Raw genomic sequence first — 26,048 nt, 5'->3', positions numbered from 1 at the left:
ACTCAAATAATCTTATCAAAATGAAAGATAAGCCAGAGGCAAAGCATGAATGAAGAAAAGACAGACTGAGATAAAGAGAGTCCTTCTCAAGGACACTGTGAGGCATGAGTAATTTACAATGCAGAAGAAAGAAGGGAACCCAACTTGAAACAAACCTCAAAAGAAAAAATATGAAATAATTACCAACATTTTCTAGAAAAGGAAATAGAAGAATTAAGAGCATGGTTGTGCCAGCACAGGTGTTTGGTGGAGTTCAGTTGTTCCAATTCACTAATAGATCTTCATCCTTAGATCTTCTCTGGGAGGAAATTGGCAGCAGATAGAGAAGCATCACTAAAGTATATGTATCTGTCTAAGGTACAATGGCAGAGTGCTGAGAGCCAACATCTGTCCCAGCACTCTGGTCACTTAAGCTCTGATTAGTTCCCCCCAGAGAAGACTCGATTGAGGAATACAGTACTTAATTACCTAATGGGGCTGGGAATGCTAAGGAGCTAATTGTCCAATCAGCTGGGAAGAGCAGTTAAATAGCACAGGAAGGCAGTGCACAGGGGGTAAGGCTAGCAGAGCTGGGGGGAAAGGGATTTCAGGAGGGTGAGATCTCTTCCCCCTTAAGAAATGACTGATATCTGTAAAATGCTGTAGACAGAGCTGTTGCACAGGATTAATACAATGGTGGTAATGTTAACAAATTACATTGAGGTGTTAACAAACTAGAGGCATACAAGATTGCAAAGGATTGCAGGACAGGAGTGGAGCTTCCCCTGTTACAGGTATGTAGATGAATCCCATTACTGCAGTACCTGAGCACCTCACAGTCTTCCATGTGAACTCAACCCTGTGATGTACTGTTATCATCTTTCTTCAGTCCTGGGGTTCTCAAGTCTTATCATCATGAAGACTATCTACAGGACCACTTCCTTTCCCATTTGCTATGATGCAGACCAGATCCCTGCCATCTATTAATACATAACTTCCCTGTGGCAACTAAAGCAATTGCTCACATGAAAAAGTAATATTAGGACAGTAATGTATTTTCAGCTTCCTTTAATGCAGGTTAGTATCTAGAAACAAGGAAAATAGCCAGAACCATATGACTAGCCAGATCTACATGACCACCAACAAAAGCTATATAGAGCAGTGTGAGACCCACTGACCATTCCTCAGTCTTATTCCATTCTATTCATATTTATCTTACCTAGTCCACAAAGATTAAGAGGTCTTTTCTCCCACCCATAACACACAGTACAGTTCTCACTCAAAATTTTCTCAGAACACCCCCCGCCACCCCGATCACTATGAAGTACCGTTCCTGATAAAGGAAGTTCAAACCAGTTAATTTAGGGGTGGGGGAGGGAATTTGAAAAAACTGACATCAGCAGAATCCTTGGGTTTCCATAGAAAAAGTCATCTGAAATGTTTGAAAATAAAATCATTTACCAGATATTCAGGAACAGATTCCATTCAGGTCTTTTTTACAATAATTTCTTTGCCCGTATACAGAAAATCACTTGGAAAAATATACTAGCTGAAGGGCATAGTTGTTACATTCTGACATATATTGGACTTTAATAAAATATACATATGGCTCATTAGAGTCAATGAAAGTAAGGGAAGGAACATGTGCTTGGGCCTACAGGAAAAAGGATTGCAAGTGCACAGGACATTTTAAAGTGCATCTAGAATCCATCTGCATGGTGTGTGTTCTCAGGCCAACTACTCTGCACAGAAATAACTTTTAAAAAATATTGGGTCAGAGAATCTTCTCAGCTTTGGGCATACCATGAAGCTGGAAAGCTGCTGGATCTCCCTAGCTGATGATTCTCTCAGTGTGGGTCTAGCTCCTATGCTAGTGTCCCTGCGACCCTTGCACTTGGTGACATAGAGGGGGTAGGGGTAGGCATGGTCAGAGCACCAATATGCTCCAGGAATCCTTGGCTGGTGGATGGGTCTTTGGGGCCATAATCAGCTGGCATCTTTAGGGTGAGCCCCAGGGAGCTGCAACCGGCTCCTTTGCAGCCCCCTCTGTTCTCCACTGCAATATTGACATTTTCCAGGTTTCAAAAAAACACACAAAGATATTAGAAAAATTGAAGAGAGAATTTCTGAGTCAAATATCAGTGACCAATCCCACTGAAATACCTGGCTTCTTAAAAACCAGTTTCTCTGTAATATTATGTACTGCTTAAAGGCAGAGACAAATCTCATTTTCTTTAAAAAGCCTAAATAAATACACTTACTGATTGTACCAACCATGTTTTGGAAATGGGAAAAAAAACCCAACACAAATTGGTTCTTGCCAAAGTTTCTTTATCACAAACCACATTCTTCATATTGCAAAGCGGTAATTTGGAGATGCAGAGACATTATATTTGCAAGTACACAAATAGAAATATCGCTTTGTAAACACGTTTCTGATTTTAAATTGCTGCGTTTACATAAGAGATTCATTTAGACTAGAAACCATCCCATCCTACAAATTTGCACAATCTATTACATTTGACTCCTCACCATAATTTCCACATCAGACTATTTGAGATGTTAGAAGCACTGGTCTTGAGAGGAGGATTATGTTATGAGGAAGAAAACATGCATAAGAATCTAAATATCTTGATCAGAAGTGACTGAAATGTCCTAGGTAGACATAAAAGGTAAACATAAAAATGTCAGATTGCCCTTTATTATGTATAAAGTTGTCAAAACAAAGTACTCTCCATCTATCTTAAGTACTTGAATGGCCCCATTCCCTGTAATATCCTGTGATGTAGGAAAGTGCTGTTATCTCCATTTTACAGATGGGTAACTGAGGCCCAGAGAGACTGTGACTCACCCTTGATCACACAAGATGTTTGTGGTGGAACAGGAATTGAACTCAGTTTTTAGCCTATCTAGACTAGAGATAGTCCTGAGCTGCAAAATCTGGTTCTAGATTGACGGGGAGGGAGCTGGTGGGCCAGATATGGGGCTGGGGCTGGTGGACCAGATATGGGGCTGGGGTTCAAGTCCATGGAAATGGCTGCAAGTCAGAGAGTTGGGATCTGGATTCAAACTTCCCCTAGCTTCTCATGTTATGTGGAGGTGGGGTTTTAACCTCAGGCCCACCTCTAGCCTGAATTTACCAGAACTCAGATTGTAGTCTCATTGCAGTAAGGTTTTCATACTTTCTCTTTAAAGCATGATTTGTCATATAAAAGTTATTTAGTGCAAATGCTAAAAATTGAATCATTACATAAATGCCCTGATGCTGGTGTCTTTAGTGTCTCACATTATCTCATATGGAATCGGTCTCTTCAGTTTATTTTTCAAAATAAACCCAACAAGAGTGAAAATAACAGCTGCAAACACCACACCCGTAACAATAAATGGAGCCTGGGAATGATCGTCAGTAGCAGTAAGTGAACCACGGGAATCCACATCTTCCTGATGTTCAGAATAGTCCAGCTCTGTGAATTAAGAGAGAGTGTTTTGATTTCATTTTGTTCTCTGCTCTAGTTATTGCCAAAGATACCAGGACAAAGACAACTTAAATTAAAAAGTTAAGTTCTAGATCAGGTCAAGAAATAAATCAATTTCACTCTATTTTATACAAGACATTCTAGACACATCAATCCATCTTTATATTAGTAAAGACTGTTTCATGAACTGAACCCCCAGCAGGGATGTTTTAGGTTCAATATTAAGAAAACATCATAACTAGCTCAGGAGCTAGGTAGGGAATGGAATAATTTTTCACAGAAGGTTGAGGTTTCACTTTACTAGAGATATTTAATGTGAGACATGACAATCACAGCGCTTGAACAGTTTGGGGATAATTAAATCAATGAGGCTAGAAGGAGATGGACTGCATCTCATCTTTCTTCCTGAAGAATTGATTCAACTAGCATTTTTGAGCTGGGCAGATTAAAATGATGGGTTTGAAATGTGTTAAGTAAGGAACAAATTTGTAGATGCTCTTAGTCAATAAACAAGTCTCTGATGTTTATAAGGGAGTTGTTGCTAAAGCAGTAAAAGCATATTGCGCTGCGAAATCAGAAGTAAGAATTTGTAAAATGAAATGGAAAGTGATTTACAGAACCTTATTGTGACAATGAGCCAGCAAGGGTTAAGCAACCAGCAGGCTGAGTGACCCAAAATCAGCCTTTAAGGTCATTTTAGAAAAGTATTGAAATGGTAAACAGGACCATTCCTTGACGATAGTTAACAAAGCCGTGTTAAATAGGCCAGACTTCTTAAAATGTAAACCTGTATTGTTAGAGAATTAGAATCAGATACCAATTGTATTTGTCTGTGTTTACCTATATCTTATTAGAAGTTTTAACAATGTGATCTAATTAGCTTGTAAATGCTAAACTTCGGTTCCTATCTGTAATGTTTCATTATATATTCAATTGATTTGGAGATCAAAAGGGGATATTAACATGTAAACAAAACTTGTGGTATAATAATATCATTGTCTTTATTTCTCTTATGTTTGTAGTAAACTCCTATGAACCGTTTGAATGGGCAATTGCCTTATGCTAATCAATGCAACTAGTTTATCTGTGTATACGTAAGAAATAGAAGTTTAGCTTCAGAGCAACAATATGCACTGCCCATTCTTCATCTGGGAAGACCCCCTGCTAGGGTGACCAGACAGAAAATGTAAAAAATCGGGATAGGAGGTGGTGGGTAATAGGAGCCTATATAAGAAAAAGACCCAAAAATCGGGACTGTCCCTATAAAATCGGGATATCTGGTCACCCTAGCCTGCTGTGATGTCTGCTGTCAAGATGCTATCAACTTGCTAGAGAACATAAGAGAAGCTTTGGGCCTGATCTCATTTTATCTCAGATCTGCTTAAACTTTGTCAGGGGGAGTTCAAGTCACCAGACTGAGGTCTCCAGACATACCCTGAACTATCCCTGCAAATTCTCAGAAGAATTTGAATAAACTCTACACATGGACTGCCTATTGGACTAAAACCTATTGAACTGATTCTAGAAGTACTTTCACAAACCAGCAGCCTCACCATCTCTGTTATGAAATTGACCTAAGAACTTTACTCATATCTGTATGTATAACGATCTTTAACCACAGTCACTTTATTTTCTTTAATAAATCTTACTTTAGTTAATAAGAAATGGCTGTAAGCATTTATTTGGGTCAGATCTGAAATATTCATTGACATGGTAGGTAATGGTGTCCAATCTCTTGGGATTGGTAGAACTTTGTGGTGAATAAGGTTTAAAGTAACTCTCACTGTATAGACTTAGCTCTCCAGGTGGGAGCCAAATGCTGTATTGCTTAAAAGAAACTGTAGTTTAGCTTCTTGGTAGGTAGTACAGAAGCGGTTTTGTTATTGGCTTGGAGAATCCAATTATAGGAATAAACCACCAGTTCAGGGGATTGTCTGCCCTATTCTTTGCAGTTTGAGCATTGTCACACTTACACTAAACAAAAGGGAAGGTTATTTAAAATTTACCAGCATTCCTGTTCTTAGTGCCATCTTTCCGAAGCTGAATAGGCCCAACAACAACATCCACTTCTTCTTGGTAAGAGCTTGTATCTCTCTTGGACCTGGGTGTGCAGCCCTGGTAGCATCGGGAAGAATAATCATATACCCTGCACACCACCATTTTAAACTGCAGGTAAACTGATGTATGTTTGTTAATAAACTTGAAGGCATTAAATTTGAAGCGTATGGTGGAGCTGTAGGGTGAATAGTATATACCATAGGTAGGATCTCTAACACACCTAAAATAAACAAATAAAATACAATTAGTCTTCATGCATACACACAGAAATAAATCACAGGCATCAAGCATGCCCTATATGCAAAGATAAAAATTAAAAATGCATTGACAACAAAAAGGGAGAAAAATATATAATTATAGTAAGAATAGAAAATGAAAGCGGTTAAAATAGTGGCAAACACTTGTCTGAAAGCAAAATATACAATATTATTTTTCCTAATTCAGCAAGGTATTTACATACATGCAAAAGTGTGAGTAGTTTTACTGAACTTGCATGCTTAAAGTTATGCACAAGCTTAAGGATCAGGGCCCAGAACTGACAAGTTGCAAAGTGGTCCCCTGGAGATGTCCTGGCAACTAATAATTGAAAAGAGCCCAAGGCTGCTTATTTATATCTCCAGGCTGCAATGTCTATGATCCCTGAAGAAGAGCTGAAGCAAATGGGGCTTATTTTTATGATTAACGGGAAAATGTAACCAAGATTTAAGCTCTTAAGTGAGGTGGCCAGAAAACAACAATTCCATTTCACACACAATTTTGAAATTTGTTTTTGTTCCAAAGATAAAAGAATTTGAAATCTTATTTTTCATGAAAAAACCATGAGAGAGAGTCCAAATGCAGAATAGCCAGGGCCATTAAACAGGAGATGAGAGACCCAGAGTCAAGTCCCTGCTCTACCTGATTCAGAGCAGGGACTTGGACCTGGGTCTCCCACAGCCCAGGCAACCTAACCACTTGGCCTAGGTCTCTATCTTTGTCTCCCTTCCCAATGACAGTTCTGTCAGAACTGATACATCTCCATGAAACTGTTCAGCTTGGAACAGCTGGGGGTTTTTTGACAGGAAAAAAATTTAGTCACAGTTTTTTCTACCAGCTCTACTCTGAAGGGCAGGCTCCGTCTTTTTGCTAAATGGTTATACAGCACCTAGCACAGTGTGGCCCGGATGTCTGATAGGGTTCTCTAGGTGCTACTGGATATGAATAATAAGGATGATAAATTCCTTCTTCCGTTCTGTGCCATCTTATCCAACTCACTCCCACTCCTCTGATTTCTGCTTTGGATGCAAGAAGCAAGAAAGTCAATGTTTCCAATGACCCTAATCTCTAGTAAGTCAGCTGCAGAGGAGCTTCACAGAACAAGATTCTAGTATGTTTCACTTTCCTTAGTAAGTGCCAAAATTCCATGCCAGTGCATTCTGGTTCAGTTTAACCAACATGAAAAGGAATTCAATTTATCTGTTAACACACAGCTATTATCTCAGAATAAGCTGCAGAGTTGTCATATCATCAGTGTATTTTATACACATTTTAATAAACTCATAAACATAAGAAACATCACAAGGTATTAAACTTGTATAAACTGAGATTATTAAGACTGCATGTGTTACTATGTTTTATATTCATGCCAACACTTCTCTCACCTATAGATGGCTAAGATATGTTTGAATGTAGATATGGAAAATTTATTTCCTTTTGGGTTTTAATTTAAATAAATATGAGGTTTAAAAGATTTGGCTGTCTCTTCATTGTATGATTTTTTTATTAGATCATTTCTTAAAAGGGCTGTTTTGAATATCTAATTTTCATCTCCTGCAATAGATAGGGGGTTTAAACTATCATGCAGATGGCTTCTTTAAAACTTAATTTCTGTATGTCCTGCAGCTCTAATGCTACCCTTGCTGAATTATTTTGAAATTTTACTCTTATTCTCCATTATTTATATATAATTAGGATTGCGCCAATAAATAGAGTCATATTCATTGACAATGGGACCTGCTCATGAAAGACTTGTACTTTCATATCCAGAAAGTTGTAGAGTCTAACAATGGAGAAGTCTACTGAAATTCTGGCAGGTAAAGCTTAGAAACATAGGAATCGCTATTCTGGATGAAATCAGTTATTTTTATTTTCTTACCAGATCTAAGAATCTAATTTTTCTATAATTCTTTTATCTGACTTTTCCACAAGAAATGGTTTAAGCCAAGCCAGATAAACAATTCTGGGTCACCTGAATGACATTAAAATTCTTAAGTGTCACTTGCAAAACACAGAATAATCATGAAAAGAAACTGAAAAGATTTTAAAAAGCAGGAAAAATACAGAAAAGCAGGAAAAATCAAACATTAAACTTCAGTCATTTGAACCAAACATTGAATTACAGTAATTTGAAATAAAATTTCCAGTATGCTACAAAAAAAAAACTAGGATTGCAAAAGAATGAATTTTTTTTCTTTAAAAATGGGGCAGAATATTTTAAAAATACAGTTGAATTCTATAGACAAACTAACTGGGGCTGAACTCAATCTTGATGTGGGCAGGTGAAAATCCACTGACATCAGAGGAGGTTGGGGTTATACCTCTTTACATCAGAACTGAATTTACCTCTTTAGCTACTACGTTACATCCTTGAATGGAATCACTGATGCAGAGTTGCATCGTCTAACTGTCATTTCTATTGATTTCTCTTTTTTTTTTGGCCAGGATTTGCCAAAAAAGTTGTTTTTAAATAGTTTAGTGGCAAGGAAAACTGAAATTACTTCACACTGGCCCCATTCAAATTATTGCATAAACAAAACAGATACAGTACTCCATGCACAGTTTCATTGAAAACCATCACTGGAAAAGTCCTTACCCACTCCGGATAATGTCATAGGTTACTGTTGTAAAATCATTGGGATCAGGTGATGCAACACACGTGTCCAAAAACAACACCAGATTTGGGTCAGAGCTGTGAATTGAAGCTTGAAGGAATAAATTCTGGTTCAAGTCAACGTAGTATGGAGAGTCAGACACTGGTCTTAAGAAGGATGGTGATGTATAAAATGAAATGGTCACGTTGTATCTGCTGTACTGAGTTTCATTGACTTCAGTAACATCCTCAGCAACATACATTATTTCAATCCATCTATTTTGGAGCATTTTGCAATTGATATGCAAGTGAAGATCTTTTTGCCTTTCGATTATGTAACCAGAAGAGATTGCTTTGATCAAGTTGGAATAGATGATAGTGTTGTTGTTTCCCTGTTTGACACATTAAATACACAATTATCTAATGTAGTCACGCTTTTGCCTGAGGTCACAATTACACCTCTACCCTGACATAATGCTGTCCTCGGGAGCCAAAAAATCTTACTGAGTTATAGGTGAAACCAAGTTATAGCGAACTTGCTTTGATCTGCCAGAGTGCACAAACCCGCTCCCCCAACCCCGTTCGAGCACTGCTTTACCACGTTATATCAGAATTCGTATTATATTGGGTCACGTTATATCGGGGTAGAGGTGTACCATTATTCTTACTAAACTTTTGCTATGCCCATAGAATAACACACATTTAAAAAGTGTTGTTTCAGTATTTTGAAAAGAAGTGTGACTTGTGAATAGAAATGACCAATTTTAAAAAACTTTGTTGGCTGTATGATACAGTGATTACATTGAGATGTGAAAAATATTTTCTTTGAACCCAAACACAGCCAAGTTAGTTTACATTTATGCAAAGCTTTGACCATGTAATGCACAAAGGTCCTGATTCAGCAAGGTACTTAGAGTTGTTGTTAATCTAAAGTACTATAGAAGTGAATGCTTTAAATTGGTACCTTACTGAACTGTAGCTTATGTAAGTGCCAAGTATTATTACTATTCATGAACATCAGCTCATGCTAGAAAAAAGTCTATGAACATGGGTTAAGGTTGTTCACGTATCTTCTCTGTCCCCCCATTTTCCCCATAAAGTCAATCTACAATAAGTGATGTGTTCCCTGCAGGCAGGGGAAGGACAGGTGGGAGCGTTTGAACCTGCAGTCGGTTCACTTGTAACACCTCTGAACCACAGCAGGTTTCTGTTCATGACCCTTCTCAAAATAAATTCTGCAGTTTGCACAGACCTACTTACACAGGTTGCTAAATATTCAACTTCATACCTCTCGTCTTGTGCCACAGCGATTGTATGGGATGTTGAATATAACATAGTTTGATGTAATGTTTGGTCTACAATAAGGGTCATTCAAGCTGACATCCCATGCATTGTAGCCATGTGAGCGGAGATAGGCTCTGTTAACAACTGCATGCATGTATTCTGGCAAGCACAGAAGAGCTAGTGGGTGGATAAAACATACATTATTAGTATGTACAGGCATACAATCATAATTACGGTAAATGTTGCAACCTATACATATGCTGTTACCTACTCTGTGTGTAGGTTGGGAGAGGGGAAGGGGTTCATAAGCCAAACCACATGATTTTACTATCTTACGTCTTAAATACTGAATGATGCACCAGAGGCCTGTGGGTTTTGGCTGAGGATTACTATTACTATGAAAATCTGCAAATTATAACTTCTCCTCCTGTGATCAGAGACAGTCTCATCAATGAATCACAGTTACCATAGTAGAAAAAATGCAGGAGTCAAGTAAAAGTCCTATTGAAGTTGCTTTTGAATTTTGCTTGAGTAAAATTAAGAACAGTATTACCAGGGCCATTATTAAGCAAATAAAATGAAGTGTTTCAGTACTTCTGGGAGAGAATAATCTAAAATGCAATGGGAGGTGAAGACAAAGGTAACAGTAAAGTAAAGATAAATTGGTGTGTTTGTTGACAGCAATTAATGCACCTGATTTTGCTATCTTGAATTATACTGATCAGCCAATGGAATTAACCAGTTATGTTCTATTCAATACAATCAAGGGTTGCCGAAACAACGGTTTGCATGTATGGCCTTACATAAGCCATATGGGATTTGGAGCTACATGTGCAGAGGCTGAATAACATCAAAGTGATAGTCATTGTTTGGGGACTGGATCCTGTGGTCCTTACTTGGGCAAAGTTCATATTGAAAACAATAACAGTCTTGCCTGAATGAGTGCTTAAGGATCAGGCTTTGTATGACTGTGAAAGGTGTTCTAGTTCACTTGTGGGCACCTCTGTAGCTGAAGACATGGACAAATTGCAAGGAATTCAAAGAAGAGCCTCAAAAATGCAAAAGGAAGTGGAGGGAATCATTCTAAATATAAATAATTCTAATACTAAACACGTACCAGCAAAGTGCTCAACAGGCATTGAGCTCAAATAAATAATAACTAATGAGTTGGGGAGAGGACATGAAATTCGCTCCTGCTATATAAAGAGGAGTGCTTGCAATGAGAGTTTTGCCTGCATCAGGACTAGGATCAAACCCAGAGAGAATGAAAACTTAGGTCGTACAAGGTGCCATAAGTAAGAGTAATGAGATGATGTAAAGAAAAAGTAAATTGAGGCTGAATATCAGAGAAAATGTCTAAAAATAATTACTTTGATAATAACAAGCACTGAGTTTGTTTAAATATAAAACTGAAAGTAATAGGTTGATAATCCCGCAGTATGAAAATGACAGTGAGTGCTTGCTATACTGAAGTGATTCAACAACATTAATAAATAGTTATTTAGCAAATAAAATCAGTAACTAGGCTTGTCTGCTGAAAAGTGAAGTTCAGTATTAAACATGAACTTACTAGTATTCTGATCTGCTGGAATGGTGTAATAGGCAGCACGGAACCCTCTGTTTGTGACACTTGAGTCACTGTGAAATCGAACTGTCATCAAGTTTGAGGACGATGTATATGTGAGATAGGAACGATAACAAATTTTCCCCAGTAAAGGAGAGGTGTAGAGTGGCCCATCATAGATCTCAATATAATCATACAGGCATGAACCACCTTCTGTCCTGGGGAATAAACATGAACATTTTGTAAACTATTTTGTGAACTCCTGTTTAACTAGTCATCACTAAATCTCAAATTAAACCCATCAGTCTGCAAGGTGTTTGTGACAGATTGTCTTCATTTTGCTTCTTATATGGTACCAACCAGGACTGAACAAATAACCACAAATAATATTATATTCATACAATTTTCATTTTAGGTTTACTGGTCATTTACAAGTGTTAAACCCTGTTGAGAAATGTCCTTGAAATGGAGAGGGTACCAATTTCAAAATTCCATGATTTTGAACCCATGAATTGTCTGGGAAATTAGTGCCTTACTTACGCTATATCGCTAAATGAAAGTGTCACACGGTAATTGCTCACTGCTTCTATTTCCCACACACAATCTGCATTGTTTGGATAATTCCCAGGATAAAACGGGCTTTGAAATGTCCCCGATGAATAGTGAAGGACACCACCACAAGTATATTTTGCTGCAGAATAAAATGTAAGAAAAGAAAATACATATGAGTCATTTATATATACTTTTGCATATATTTGTATATGATTTATCAGTCGATGCCAAAACCTGCTGAAGTTAAAGGAAAGCTTCCTATAACTTCAATGAGGTGTTCTGTGATCAGAATCTAATCTTGAGCACTGTGGAGCCCACTCAGTTTCATTTAATACTCAGCACCTCTCAAGATTAAGCCCTAAATGTATATAATTGAAGACAGAAAATATGAGCCAAAGAAAATGTTCAGGGGAGAAAGATTATGCTTTTTTTCTCCAATAATGTTATGTTCTTAATTCAGATTGGAAGTAACTTTTTGAAGAAGCACCTGGTGCATTGGGAACAAAAATTACAGTCTGAATGAAAATATCATCTACAGCTTTGGAAAGTAACAATTTTTACTTAATGCAGAGCTTTAATTGACACATGGCTTAAGAACGGCCATACTGAGTCAGACCAAAGGTCCATCTAGCCTAGTATCCTGTCTTCTGACAGTGGCCAATGCCAGGTGCCCCAGAGGGAATGAACAGAACAGGTGATCATCAAGTGATTCATTCCTTGTCACCCATTTTGAGCTTCTGGAAAACAGAGGCTAGGGGCACCACCTTTGCCCTGCTTATACAAAAAATGGAAAAACAACAAGAACTTTCATTATCTTGTTGAGCGACGCATAGAAAAAAAATTGGATTTTTATTTTTCCTCCTGTGAAGCACACAGAAACTGAGTTTAGTGGCATGTATTTGTTGACTGGTAACTCTGTTTTATTTGTCCTGGTGCTGCTCTTGGGGGCCCAAATCCTTCTGATCGAGGCACAGCCCATGGACAGTCTGAGGCCGGTAGCGGCCTTCGGCGCGCCGGGACCGGGTCTTCTTGGAGTCGGGTTGCTTGGGAATGCAGCCCAAAGCTGATGGTAAACTCCATCTAAGGCTAAATACTGGCACGAGACTGATAGTCAATAAGTACCGTAAGGGAAAGTTGAAAAGAACTTTGAAGAGTGAGTTCAAGAGGGCGTGAAACCATTCATAGGTCTGTTTTATTTGATCCACCTATTGCCCCAGCCTGCAAACATTCATATACGTGCTTATTTCTACTGACATAAAGCGTTTCATTGAAGCCATTGGAATCATTCACATTAGCCAAGTTAAGCACATACATACGTGTTTGCATTATTGGGGCTTAAGTGTTTCCTTTAAAGTAAAAATACCTAAATATAGTATCTGACTGTACTACTCTATCCCTATTTAGAAATGCTAGTTGCCAAAAGAAAGAAAAAGTTGATATTCGAAAAATGTATTGCCATCAGCCTGAAGACAGCTTGCAAAAAGGACTAAGATTTATCACCATGCTGTACTTATTTTCCTGTCCAAGGAATCTGGTGCCATTAATATGTGAATAATTTGTGTATTATAATAAGTGAATAGAGACGACTACAACATACAAATAAAGAAGTAAAATAATTCTGAATTACCTGTTGAAGGCAGCCATGTTGGAATAGTAGTAGAAACTATTAATACAAAAGAAGAACAATATTTAAATGGGCAACATCTTTAAGAGACATATATAGTTTTTGAATAATGTGCCATATCCAAGAAAATGCCAATAAAATCATAAAACTAAATTGACAGTATAATTGAATGAGGACAGAAGAGAGAGAGAGAGAATGGATGAAAATTAGAAAGGGATAAATAGGTCAGTGGATGAAGAGATGGGGAAAGAGATGGCAGGCGGGCTGGCTGGCAAATCATGATACTAAAGAATACAAAGCAGGCACCCATTGTGCAAATAACACATAACTATATTTCTATCCAATTGTCTAATTCACAAAGCTGATCAAAAGTTAGCTGTCTGCATATAATTACTGCAATGAAGAAGAGGAAGGAAACAAGAGTGTTAAGAAATACAACGATTACATTTAGGACCCAATCATGTAAACATGCATGCACTGAATCCCTACCATTGGAGGCTTTGAGGAATGGATTAGATGGATCTCTCTCAAGAATGGTCTAGGTGGACTTACTCTTGCCTTAGTGCAGAGGGTATAGACTAGAGGGCCTCTCGAAGTCCCTTCCAGCCCTACAGTCCCAAAAATAATTCTCCTATCCTCAGTAGTCCCATTTAAAGCAATATGAGTATTCAAGTGAATATTCATGTGGATTAATGATTACTGGAGTTTTTGTACTGCTGTAGCACCTAGGATCCCCAGACATAGACCAGGACTCCTTTCTGCTAAGCCCTGTTTAACATTTTAAATGACATATCTCAGTACCATGAGATGTTGGCTAAAATGTTTTATTTTCTTTTGTGCGTCCGTTGGCTCCTGAAAGAAATTCATCCTAGGAATGTATTTTATTTTTGTTAAGAAGAGGGATATTTATAATTAGAGCTGGGCAAAAGATTTCTGGCAAATCATTTTTCATATATATATATTTGCCAGAATAATGATCAGCCTTCAAAAATCTGATCCAAGAGTAGTGCAGGTTTGTAGAAACGGTGAGGGTACTTTAAAACCTTGTAATCTATTCTTTCAATCAGTAGGGGGAGCTCAAACGCCTCAACATATATAAAGCCCATCAATTCAGCCATTTCTCTCTTTCAGTTTTCCCTGTCACTTTTGCTTTTATCGCTCACAGCCACTCTCCTCTGGCCAGCAGGGTAGAATGCCTAGTGCAAGAGGCTCCATCGTCTCTCTTTAGTTTACACCATGTGGTACAACTTAGTTCTGCCAGTGACTCCTGAACCTGGAGCTATAGATGCTGAACTAGAGGTGCTCAGGGTGCGGGCACAGCCCCTGGCTTGAAGTGGCTTCCATCATATACAGGGTTTACAGTTTGGTTCAATGGCTCTAAGCACCCCCACTATACACATTGTTCCAGCACCTCTCCCTGGTACCCCTGTTTGGGAGCAGTAATGCTGCTGTTTATTGGATTGGCAAACACTGGGAAAGAGAAAGCTATCTAAACAACAAATATTAAAAAGAGACAATTACCATGTGTTAGTGCATCTGAAAGACAAAAGAGAAAGACAGAAGTTAGTGATTTTGATTTTTTTTTAACATGGCAATGTTTTACCAAAAAATATATAGAAAACAGTGCTTAAATGTAGAGCGAGGAAGTAATTCCACTGACTGGTAACCAACATGTGATTAAAGTTAAGCATGTGCGGAGGTGCTTGGCTGGATTGTGCCATCAATATATTCAATCTTGTGAGGAAATCTTTAATATTCAGAAATGTTCTAAGGATATTAACTATCAGTTCCATGCACCAATGAATTTCACATCAGGCCATCTAAATGATGCTGAGGTTATTCCCAAGGATTAGAGTGGGCTGATCATTTTTGACTATGCAAACCATAAAAATACATATGGGCTTATTCATATGTCTAACAATTTTATATCTATTAATCTGATGCTCACTGAAGTAAGGGACTCTTAAAAAGGGATGTGAGCAAAGTTCATTGTTGGCAGGCACTCCCTGCACGGCGACTAAGAGTTCTGTTTAAAGAAAGATTGCCAGGACAGAACATTGGATGGTGCTTTTCTGATGTGTACATAAAGGGGATGCCCGCAAAGCTCATTTTCAATTGCAATTTGTGCTATATTCTAATGAATTAAGGACAAGCCACCATAGTCAAATTCATATAAATAAGGTAGCATTTGACCAATAAGTGATTCACAGAAAGATTTCACTGCAATTGATGCACCTTTTTATAGCAAACATTTGAAGGTACAGGTCAAGTCAAGTCTGTCATGAAAGTAATAATAATGACATCACTGCCAAGTGCTTATGTAGCACTTTTCATCATTAGATCTCAAAGCACTTTACAAAAAAAAGTAAGTATTCTTATCCCCATTTTACAGATGGAAGAGAGAGGTAAACTACTTTTTAAAAAATTTCTGGTGAGCAAGTGAAAAGGCTGGATTGAGCTCAGTTAATAAATTCACAGGCAGGAGCTTATGTCTCTTATAGTACAGCTCTGCTCTGAAAAGTGCAGTTCCATCCAGTTCCCTAGCTAGGAAGAAAGAGACTCTACAGCCTAGTGGTTAGGGCACTCACCTGGTGTGGGGAAACCCAGCTTCAAGTCTCTGCTCCAAGGCAGAACAGCCATACTGGGTCAGACCAATCGTCCATTTAGCCCAGTATCCTGTCTTTTAACAGTGGCCATTGCCACATGCTTCAGAGAAAATGAACAGAACAGGGCAGCGTCGAGTGATCCATCCCTGTCCTCCAGTCCCAGTTTCAGGCAGTTGAAGGTTTAGGGGCACCTGGAGCATGGGGTTGTCCCTGACCAATGGCTAATAGCCATTGATGGACCTATTCTCCATTAATTTATCTGATTTTTTTTAACCCAGTTGCCTTCACAACATCCTCTGGCAATGAGTTCCATAGGTTGACTGTGCATTGTATGAAAAAGTACTTCCTTCTGTTAGTTTTAAACCTACTGCCTATTAATTTCATTGGGTTGCCCATGGTTCTTGTGTTATGTAAAGGGGTAAAGAACACTTTACTATTCACTTCCTCCATATCAATCATGATTGTATAGACCCCTATCATATCCTCCCTTGGTCGTCTCCTTTCTAAGTTGAACAGTCCCAGTCTTTTTAATCTCTCCTCATATGGAAGCTGATTGACATAGGTGCTGGAACTAGAGGTGCTGCTGCACCCCCGGCTTGAAATGGTTTCCATGATATGCAGATTTACAGTTTGGTTCAATGGCTCTCATCACCCACACCATAAAAATTGCATACCCCTGCTGATGGATACCCCTAATCATTTTTGTTGCCCTTATCTGTACAGTAGCGTAGTTACCACTAAGGGCCAAATTTCCAAAACATAGGTTCTACTTGTCTCTCTGTAAGCTGTCACTTCTGCCTGCACAAACAGTCCAGTGTGCCAAAAATGTAGCAAATATGGTAGGCAAGTGTTTATCTGCATGCATGCAAAAATGCTAGCAACTGGCACGTATGCAATGAGAGGTCGGGCTAGTGTAGACTGAAGGCCAACAGTGTCTGAGGCACTTTCAACAAAGTGTTTTGACTGACAGCCAAAAGGATATAACTTACATAATATTTTTTACTTCAAGGTCCAGAGACACAGACAAGGTTTTCATCTCGAGGTCACAAGACCAAAAACATCAAGACACTTGATCACGGCCTTGGATAGACCAAGAGACTATTCACACTTGATCTGAGCTCATAGAGTCTAACTTTCCCTCCACAGACTGGCGGAGCACAGCAGCTGCCTTTACGCTTTTATTAAAATCTATTAAAATCTGGCGACAGCCATACATATCTACTTTACTGTGAAGAATCTGTGCTGGTGGCTATCACACATTTATATCCTATTTAAACAGAATGACTGTTCTGTTTTCAAGCAATGGCAATTACCAAAATACAGGATTTAATGCTTCTTGTTACTCTCTTCAATGCGGTAAGAACAATTACTCATAAATTTGCCTCAGATACTCTGGTTAGCATAGAGAACATATATTTTATGAACTTGGTGGGATGAACCATTTATTTAGGGTTGTCATTCTTTCTATGTTATCCATTTTTATTTCTTCCTTGACAGTATAAGCAATTTCAATTAAATGGGCAAGTTTTACAATAATGCATAAATGGTTAAGGAAAAATGAGGGGATTTGTGTGTTCCAAATGTAAACAGAATATGAAGTGACCCATACAAATATGGGGCCAAACCCTCAGATAATATGAATGCTCCCTCTCCTCAATCAATGGGGAAAATAACACTGAGTGACCAGAGGGGAAGGAGGCAGCACCCAGGAGGTGTGGGTAGAGGGCTTGCTTGAGACAGTGTATGTGGCTGGGAAAGGGGGGCTATCCCCTGAGGTCCACCACCGTTCCCATTGGACGGAGGTGAGGGAATGGGCTAGCTGGTTGGCTCTTGTGCCCTCCCCTTACCTATTAATCTTACCCAATCTTTTCCAAAAGCCTCTTGCTCCAGCCTCCCCTTAGTATGTGTTGTGTTATTTGTATGCTGTGGGTCTGATTGATCACCTGTTATGGGATCAGGAAATAATTTTTGTTTGTTGGACCAAACTGGCAAAAGGTCCAGTTGGATTTTTTTGCCTTCCTTGCAGCATCATGGAGGCACAGTCACCTTATTGTGTTAAGACTTAAAAACGCTTATTATTGGGAAAAGCAATATTGTTTTAGCACAGCAGGTGGAGCTATGCTGATTTAGCACAACCATCAAGTCTATGAAGTATTAAGTAATTCTTATCTGACAGGTCTTTATTTGTTAAACATGTATGAAACTGCATCTAAAAAGGACTAGACTGCCTGTTAAATGTTGTTTTTGTTAATTAGTTGATACCTTTTCTAAGTTATTGAACTCAATTAGAACCAAGTTCAAGTCAACTATATTTAGGGATGAGGAAACTTCATGTGTCTAATATCGTCTCATACCAAATCCATGCCTCATGCGTGCAAAAAGCCCTAAGCACAGTGGAACCACAGCACAAGTGAGATACCACAGAAAGACCATGCAGGGAACTCTAAGACCTCTACTTTCTACAGAGCAATGCTGCGGAAGTGTGGAGAGGCCTAAGCATATCCCTTGCTCACAATGAGCCGACTTGATGTTCAACATGACCCTTTCCTGATCAGTAGGTTGCCAGGTGTCCATCTTTCCACTGGAACACCCAGTCGAAAAGGGACCCTGGCGGCTCGTTAAAAGTCTGGTTGGCACGGGCTGGCAGCTCCCTACCCAGCTCCGTGAGGCTCCTGAGAAGTGGCCGGCATGTCCCTCCAGCTCCTGGGCATAGGGGAGGCCATGGGGGCTCCGTGTGATGCCCCTGTCCCAAGTGCTGGCTCTGCAGCTCCCATTGGCTGGGAACCATGGGCAATGGGAGCTGTGGGGGCAGCACCTGCAGGGGGTGGCAGCATGCAGAGCCCCGGGGTCTTCCCTATACTTAGGAGCTGGAGGAACCTGCTGACTGCTTCCCGGGAGCTGCCTGAGGTAAGTGCTATCCGGAGCCTGCACCCTAAACGGCCTCCCATGCACCAATCCCTGCCCCAGCCTGGACTCCCTCCCTACACCCCAAACCCCTTATCTTTGGCCCCACCCCAGAGTCTGCACCACCAGCGGGAGCCCTCACCCCCCTGCACCCCAACCCAGGGCTGCCCAGAGGATTCAGGGGGCCCGGGGCAAAGTAATTTCAGGGGCCCCTTCCATACAAAAAAGTTGCAATACTATAGAATAATATATTCTCTTGGGGGCCCCTGTGGGGCCTGGGGCAAATTGCCCCACTGCCCCCCCTGGGCGGCCCTGCCCCAACCCTCTGCCCCAGCCTGAAGCCCCCTCCCACACCTTGAACCCCTCATTTCTGGCCCCACCCCAGAGCCCACACCCCAAGCCCAGAGCCTGTACTCCCCCCCAACCCCCTGGGTCAGCCAGGAGCCCCCCTCACACACTCCATACCCCTCAGCCACACCCCCTAGCCCAGAGCCCCCTCTTGCACCCCAAACTCCTCATCCCCGGCCCCACCCCAGAGCCCGTACCCCCAGCCAGAGCCCTCAACACCTGCACTCCAACCCCCTGCCCCAGCCCCCTCCCACATTCTGAATCTCTCAGCACTACCCCCCAAGCCCAGAGCCCCCTCCTGCACCCTGAACCCCTCATTTCTGGCCCCACCCCAGAGCCTGCAACCCCAGGCAGAGCCCTCACCCCCTCCTACATCCCAACCCTCTGCCCCAGCCTGGTGAAAATGAGTGAATGAGGGTTGGGGAGAGCAAGCGACAGAGGGAGGGGGGATGGAGTGAGAGGGGGCCTCTGAGAAGGTGCAGGTCCTCATGGAAGCGGTGGAGCAGGGGGCAGGGCAAGGGTGTTCAATTTTGTGTGATTAGAAAGTTGGCAACTCTACTGATCACACTGACTGCAAAGCTGTGGTCAACTTCATATTACTTCACATGACTCCTCAAGAATATTTCTGTCAGACTGAGGTTTGCTTTCATAAGCCTAACTATGCAGTCTTCATTAGCTGGCAGGATGATAGAAAATTTAAAAACAATTGGAATTTTAGGAAACTGGCAAAAATGGGAAGAAGCTCTGTATCTGATGTATAAGAATTCCCAGGGGAAAATGGAAAATAAAAATAATATTATTATACAGAGAATCTGTAAAATATAAAATTAACTCAGATTTATAATAATAATACTTTATATTTATATAGTGCTGTTCATGTATGCGTCTCAAACTAGTCTACATAGAAGTAAAGTATCTTTATGCCCATTTTTACAGGTGGGGAAACCAAGGCATAATGTGACTTGGGACACACAGGAAGAAACTAAAAAAGCTGCGAACAAAAATCAGATATTTTAACTCCCTGTGCCATGCCACTTTGGGGCTCATTGAAACTTTTTTGACTTTTGGTCTGACCCTAAATGATTTTTTCCCAACTTTCTGAAATTGCTAATGAATCAAAATATCTGTTATTTGCCCTGGATGTACTTACAAAATTTGTGCAAATGACATCAGAAGCTGCATGACTTTCCTGGACGATGTTATGTTTCAAAACAAGTAGAGCAAAACTTTGAAAGCACCGTGTTTGTAAAATCTTGTTAAGGGTCATCATAAAGTACAGTAAAATGTGCTTGACCCTCACCGATGTCAATGAAGAAATTCCAAATGAATTTACCTTTCATAATGACAAAAAGATTAGTACTTAAATAGGTCTTTTCATCTCTGGATCTCTGAGTGCTTCATGAAGTTAAGTAAGTCTCATTATCCCTACTTTACTTATTGGGTGACTGAGGCATTGAGAAGCTAAGTGGTATGGCAGAATCAGGAATAAACTCTACATCTCCTCCTCCCCCCCGGCTCCATTTCCATGCCCTATCCCAACGGAACCATCCTACTATCAAAGGAAGTGAAGTTAACAGAACTGAAAACTAACCCATGGAGGTGGAGAATGCCGTTTGGAACTTCAGAGAGATAACTTAACTACTTGGCCATCTTTCGTTTGTTTGATTTTTGTTTTGTTGTGTTTGTTTCATGTTTTTAAATCTCTTTATTCTATGCTAGCACAATCACATTCACCAGGGAACTAGCTGGCTGGCTGAAGCAAGGAACTAATGTTTGAGGAAGTAGGAAAGTGGCCCTTTTAGTATAGGATTCAGTTCCAAAAACTCTGTTTCATATTTTGAAACCTCTGTGATGTGACTTTCACAAACATCTTAGACATGGTCAAAAGCAAATTCTTTGCCAGTTATTTACCTGCAAGAAACCTGCAAACTCTTGGTATTTACCTGAACAGATGACACCGGCATCTTCTGAATGAGCACAGTTATGAGAGAGCCATCCTGAATGAGGACAGTCCCATAGACGGTATTCCGATCCTCTGCAACCCACATCATCCAGGACAATATTTCCTGAGCCTTGACCATAACAGGCACTGGTCTTCGCTGCAACACCATGTCCACAGCCAAGCTGCCTGCACACAACATCTGCATCATAGATATCCCAGGAATCATCACAGACTGTTCCCCACGATCCTTGGTAATAAATTTCAACACGACCTTCACATCTGCTAGATGAATTCACCAGTCTCAATGCCAGCCCTAAAACAGATTCAATGAAATTATTATTAGCACATTAGTCAGTTCTATTTGCTGGTATCTCTCACAGCCACTCCCCTCTGGCTAGCAGGGTAGAATGCATAATGCAATAGGCTCCACCATCTCTCTTTACACCAACTGTGCAGTACAACTTAGTTCTGCCAGTGACTCCTGAACCTAGTGCTATAGGTGCTGAAACTGGGTACTCTAGGTGCTGTTCATTGGATTGACAAACATTGAAAAACAAAAAAAATCTAAACAAAAAATGCTAAAAAGAAACAATGACCAGGTATCATCGAGCCTGAAGGATAAAAGAGAAGGACGAGGTTAGTGATTTTTTTGTTTTGTTTTTGGATATTGTAATGTTTTACCAAAAATATAGAGAAACCAGTGTAATTGTAGTTCACTTGGTGCCAAAGAGCAACGAGTAGGGTAGCAGTGGGTTCCTTAAAGCAGCACAGCCCCCAGAAATCACTAACTTCTGGGGGAAGGAGACGGGTGGAACTTTTGACCTCACTCCTATCCATGCACACTTTGACCAATAAGTAATTCATAGAAAGTTTTCACTGCAGTTGATGCATCTTTTGATCACAAGCATTTGAAGGTGCAGATCACGTTAATTCTGTCATGAAAATTATAATAATGATACCACCACCAAGCTCTTCTATAGCCTTTTTCATCACTAGCTCTCAAAGCAAGGTACCAAAAAGGTAAGTATTATTGTCCTCAGTGTATAGATGGGGAAAATGAGAGACAGAGAGGGAAGGTAGTAATTTAAAAAAAAATGGCGAGTAAGAGAAAAGGCTGGATGGAGTTCAGTTAGTAAGCTCACTGGACCCAGCTTATTTCTCTTCTAGTACAGCTCTGCTCTGAAAGTGATTCCACCCTGTTTATTGTCTCATTAATTCCCATATTGAATGTATTCAAGTACCACCAGGCTGTAGATCCCCGTTTCTGCAAACATACGCACATGCTTAATTCGGCTGACAGGAATAGTTTCATTGAGGCCATTGGGACCAGTCACGTCAGCCAAGTTAAGCACATACATACGTGTTTGCGAGGATTGGGGCCAAAGTGCTTACTTTAAAGTATAAATACCTAATTAAACTATTGCAGTACTACTGTATCCCTATTTAGAAGTGCTGGCTGCCAAAAGAAAGAAAAAGGTGATATTCAAAAAAATGTATTGCCGTCAGCCTGAAGACAGCCTGCAAAAAATACAGAGGTTTATCACCGTGCCGTACTTATTTTCCTATCCCAGGAATCTGGTGCCATTTATATGGGAATTATTTGTGTTATATGGGAATTATTTGTATTATAAGGAGATAATTGAGAAAAATACAACATAGAAATAAAGAAGTAAAAGAATTATGAATTACCTGAAGGCCACCATGTTGAAGTAGTAGTAGGAGCTATAAATACAAAAGGAGAACAATACATAAATTGGCAACATCTTTAATAGTGAGAGAGAGACTTTTAGAGTAATGTGCCCAATTCAAGATAATGCCAATAAAATCATAACCAAATTAAAAGCATAATTGAATGAGGGAGAAAATAGATGGAGAGAGAGAGAGGATGAAAATTAGAATCTGGTAGGTAGATAGATGGATGGGGAAAGATGACTGACCAGATAATCATGACACTAGAGAATACAAAGCAGAGATCCATCTTGCAAATAACACATAACTGTATTTCTAGCCAATTGCATAATTCACAACGCTGATAAAAAGCTAGCTGTCTGCATTTCCTCTGATTACTGTAATGAAGACACTTACTTAAAAGAAGAGGAAGTAGAAAACAGAGTTAAGAAAGACGAATGTTAACCCTTTGGGATGCAATCCTGCAAACAAGCATATATGTGCATCCCCACCATTGGAGGTTTTTATGAATAGATGATGAACATCTAACAGGGATGTTCTTGCTATAATTCTGGTCTTAGCACAGAGAGAAAAACTAGATGGCTTCTCAAGGTCCCTTCCAACCCTACATTTCCAAGAATAATTTTCCTCGGCTAACTAGTCCTATATAAGTCAATATGACTATTCAAATGAATATTCATGTGGATTAATTATTCTTTTTTTTATTTGTGTTGCTGTAACACCTAGGAGCCCATCATAGACCAGACTCCTTTGTACTAGGGGCTGTTTTACATTTTCAGTGACATCTCTCAGTATCATGAGAAGACATTTACTTAAATGTTTGATTTTCATTCATGTGTCATGTGGCTCCCAAAAGAAATTTGTCCTAGGACTGTATTTCTTTTGCTAGGAAGAGGGATATTTATAATTAAAGCTGGGCAAAAGATTTTTGGCAAATAGTTTATGAATGACTCTCTGAATCGCCACCATGAATGACAATGAATGGTTATTGGGACAGGGGCAAAGTGTAAGAATGACTCTATAGGCTGGAGGTTCGGACATTCACTTAGGGCATGGGAGACCCAAATTCAAAGTCTCCAATGACTATGTCATTATTTATACAAACTAGTACAGCTGGAACAGGAGAGACTGAGAAAACTCCGTATCAGGACATCCCATAGCGTGGTGGCCCGGGCATGCTCCTGAATCATAGGAGACTCAAGGCAGAAAGAAAATTGAACCTGGGCCCAGCTCTGTTTGTAATAGTCAAAAAACTACACAAAGAAAAATGGTTTTGGGGGGTAAAATGCTTCTTTTTGTGTGTTTGTACAATACCCAGCACAACGGGGCCCAGGGCTGTAAGCGCTGCGGTAATGTAGCTACTAGACAACCATAGTCATTTGGCCCTACGCTCTGAAGGATCAGCGATGCTTACAGCTGCAAGAACTAGTCTGCTGTGAAGTCTCATGTTTCTTACGGAGCTTGCTCTGCCATTTTCCTTTGCTAGAGTAACCATCAGCCTTCAGAAAGCTGAGCCATGAGTAATGCAAGTTTGCAGAAATGATCAGCGTAGTTTAAAATCTTGTCATCTATTTTTAACCATTGGGGGCCCTCAAACTCTTCAGCATATCCATCAATTCATTCATTTCTTTCTTACAATTGTCCCTGGCTCTTTTTCTGATATCTCTGAGAGCCACTCTCCTCTGGCCCTCAGTGTAATGCATAGTGCAACAGGCTCTGCCTTCACTCTTTACATCAGCTTATAGCTGCCAATAACTCCTGTATCTGATACCCCTGTTTGGGAGCAGTAATAGTGTTGTTTATTTGATTTGGAAGCATCGGGAAAAAGAAATAAAGAGAAACAAAAATGTAAAAAAGACATAATTACCAGTTGTTGTCGAGTCTGAAAGATAAAAGAGAAGGGCAGAGGTTAGGGAGTTAGATTTTTTTTTTTTTTTGGCATGGCAACATTTTACCAAAAATAAATAGAAAGTGTTGTAGTTGTAATTAATGTAGTACCAAAGAGCAACAAGTTGGACAGCAAAGACCCAGAGGTCCCTGAAAGCTGTACATCACCCTGAAGTCACTAAAATCTAGGTAATTGAGAAGACTGCAATCTTAGGCCTCAATCCTATCAACACATATGACTAAAGTTAGGAAGTAATTCCATTGACTTGAAACCAATGGATTAAACATGATTAAAGTTAAGCATGTGCTTAGATGCTTGATTGGATTGGTACCTATGGAACTGTTCATCTTGTGAGAGGTAAGCTCACTGGCCCCAGCTTATTTCTCTTATAGTACTGCTCTGAAAAGTTGAGATGTAAACCAGTGCTGGTTTTTATTTTTTTCCTGATTGTCAGTTATGCACGTCCATCCAGGGTTCTGAGTTCTAAACCCTTTTCTTTCTCTCGCCCTCATTTTATCACCATCAGTAATAAAGATTCTGCAGAATAAGTTACACCCTCTGTATCAGCTGTGCAATTTCATTGGCTTCTCTGGTTTTGCACAAATGTACCTGTAATGAATTTAGTAAACAAACCTCTTGATGATGAAGGGTTAACAAGACTAAAATGCAATAAACATTTATTTTTGTCACTAATGTCAGCACATCTGACTGAACAAAGAGCAATAGATGTTTTGAGTTAGGAGTGCTACACATTAAACATGAAGGTGATTTCCTTATACTTATACTATTTAACCTTTGCAGAAAAATGAAGACCTTAAATCAGCTCCCGCAGAAGTCTCTACTGCAAAGAGTACAGTATTATTATATTAATGTATTTGTGACCAAATACACTCCGGTATTCACACCCTACACACCACTGTAATAATCTTTGTACAATATATGCCTTATGTGGTGCCATTTGAAAACTCATAACTTCCTGGTCAATAATATCATGGTGAAATGTGTGTAGCAACATTATACGTAAAGTTATCTGAAATATGTTGACCAGATAAGTCTGGGAAGGGGGTAAACCAGTTTCTCAAAGACGAAAAAACAAGCTGATGTCTCTAGCTACGTGTCATCAAAGTTAACTTGAAATCACCTGTCAAGTGACCATTCTGCAACAGCTAAGGTGGGCAGGAATTGATGGATTTGCATTTTAAATAACATGGAACCACTTTCTCCATGAGACTCCATGCATCCATCCTTGCAGCCGGAAGGAACTTTATGTAAGGGTAACCCTCAGG

The 26,048-nt window shown here is 39.8% G+C and overlaps 1 protein-coding gene across 1 annotated transcript in view; it reads right to left on the bottom strand.

The window, feature by feature from the left end:
• The window catches only part of LOC120409344 (deleted in malignant brain tumors 1 protein-like), a 131,574-nt gene that overhangs the window by 83,803 nt on the left and 21,723 nt on the right, over positions 1-26,048 (bottom strand). The window contains exons 9-12 of the mRNA XM_039547236.1: positions 24,742-24,756; positions 22,875-22,907; positions 21,187-21,498; positions 19,710-19,728 (exon numbers count right to left, since the gene is read on the bottom strand). Of these exons, the coding sequence (XP_039403170.1) occupies positions 19,710-19,728; positions 21,187-21,498; positions 22,875-22,907; positions 24,742-24,756 (379 nt within the window). The remainder of the gene's footprint in view (positions 1-19,709; positions 19,729-21,186; positions 21,499-22,874; positions 22,908-24,741; positions 24,757-26,048) is intronic.

The sequence above is a fragment of the Mauremys reevesii genome, linkage group 7, assembly GCF_016161935.1.
Source record: "Mauremys reevesii isolate NIE-2019 linkage group 7, ASM1616193v1, whole genome shotgun sequence".
Classification (NCBI taxonomy): domain Eukaryota; kingdom Metazoa; phylum Chordata; order Testudines; family Geoemydidae; genus Mauremys; species Mauremys reevesii.
This window is presented reverse-complemented; position numbering and strand designations above follow the sequence as displayed.